This window comes from Triplophysa rosa, linkage group LG22 (genome assembly GCF_024868665.1).
Source record: "Triplophysa rosa linkage group LG22, Trosa_1v2, whole genome shotgun sequence".
Classification (NCBI taxonomy): domain Eukaryota; kingdom Metazoa; phylum Chordata; class Actinopteri; order Cypriniformes; family Nemacheilidae; genus Triplophysa; species Triplophysa rosa.
Genome location: NC_079911.1, coordinates 20,657,803 through 20,659,451, shown reverse-complemented (window position 1 = coordinate 20,659,451; position 1,649 = coordinate 20,657,803). Strand labels below are relative to the sequence as shown.

General features: G+C 48.5%; 1 protein-coding gene across 1 annotated transcript in view; it reads left to right on the top strand.

The window, feature by feature from the left end:
* Positions 1-1,649, top strand: part of mpzl1l (myelin protein zero-like 1 like) — a 14,440-nt gene that overhangs the window by 2,821 nt on the left and 9,970 nt on the right. Inside the window, exons 2-4 of the mRNA XM_057321527.1 lie at positions 90-262; positions 377-590; positions 675-804. Coding sequence (XP_057177510.1) covers positions 90-262; positions 377-590; positions 675-804 — 517 coding nt within the window. The remainder of the gene's footprint in view (positions 1-89; positions 263-376; positions 591-674; positions 805-1,649) is intronic.

Here is a 1,649-nt window from a genome sequence, read left to right as displayed (position 1 = left end):
GTGTGTGTGTGTGTGTGTGTGTGTGTGTGTGTGTGTGTGTGTGTGTGTGTGTGTGTGTGTGTGTGTGTGTGTGTGTGTGTGTGTTTCAGGCGTGTTTCCGGTGGCTGTAGCGATAGATGTTTATACTCCAGCTGAGGTGTTTGTAGAGAATGGAACCACAGCGACGCTGACGTGTAGTTTTAAATCTAAAGAGGTGGTCAGTAGTTTAGCATCAGTCACCTGGTCTTTTCTTCCAGAAGGCGACGCTGGAAACCCCACTCATGTAAGACCTCGTGTGCTCTGATTCTTTAGTCGTACATGAAGTGACGAACTGTGTGAGGTCACAATGACGTCAGCAGCAGCACGCTGTCTCTTCATTGGCTTTTGTTCTCCACAGTTCTTCTATCACGGCGATGGAAGAGTGTTCCCCATCTCTTTGCCGCAGTTCAAGTCTCGCGTGGAGTGGGCCGGAGACTTGAACAAGAAGGACGCTTCCATCCGCGTGACTCGGGTGCAGTTCAGAGACAACGGGACTTACGTCTGTGACGTGAAGAATCCTCCGGACATCACCGGACAGCCGTCCATCATTAAAGTCCGAGTGGTCATGAAAGGTGATTGTGTGCGTATGTGACGTCACGGTGGTTACGTGTGGTGATGTGGCCGTGAGTCGTGACCGTGGTGTTTTTCTCCTGCAGAGTCTCTTCCTCAGAGCAGCACGGCCGTGATCGTGGGCGGCGTGATCGGGGCCGTGATCGGCATCATCATCATCTCTGTGGTCATGTATCTGATCATCAGACGACAGGTGCCCAGACGAGACTACGAGGGGTACGTGTGTTCATGACATTCATTCGGCTGGGCAGGACGGGATTAACACTGAGGGTTGTGTGTGTGTGTGTGTGTGTGTGTGTGTGTGTGTGTGTGTGTGTGTGTGTGTGTGTGTGTGTGTGTGTGTGTGTGTGTGTGTGTGGCATCATGATGACTAAACCCGTAACAACAAACTAACACACAGAAGGGTGGAGTGAGTCTCAGCTCATATTCTCATGAAAACATCTGTGTTTGTGTGTAGTGAGAGAAATGTGCCGAAATGTAAAATCTGAGACGTGAACCGCTGGTGTGTTTGTGAGATTCGTCTGGTGATCTATAACACGTGACCGAGTTGTGCGATACATCTAACAGCTGGTGTGATAGCTTACTGATCTATAAAACAACTACACAAGTGCCACGAGTGTTTGTGTGGCAGAGCTGCTGTTATGTCTGTTACGTGTCTCATAACACAGTTTATGCTCCGTCCGCTTTCTGTCAATCAAAACTACTGCATCCTGTGTGTGTGTGTGTGTGTGTGTGTGTGTGTGTGAGACGTGTGTGTGTGTGTGTGACGAGAGTGTGTTCATGTTTGTATATCCCGGTGGGGACCTAAACCTGAATGCACACCAACACATGGGGACTCGTGTCACCGTGGGGACCAAAATTGAGGTCCCCAGGGGCACAAAAGCTAATAAATTGTACAGAACAATATTTTTTACAAATCTAAAAATGCAAAAAGTGTTCTATGATCTTTAGGTTTAGGGATAGGGTTAGGGATAGGGGATAGAATATACAGTTTGTACAGTATAAAAACATTACGCCTATGGACTGTCCCCACGGGGATAGTCAACCAAAGCCTGTGTGTG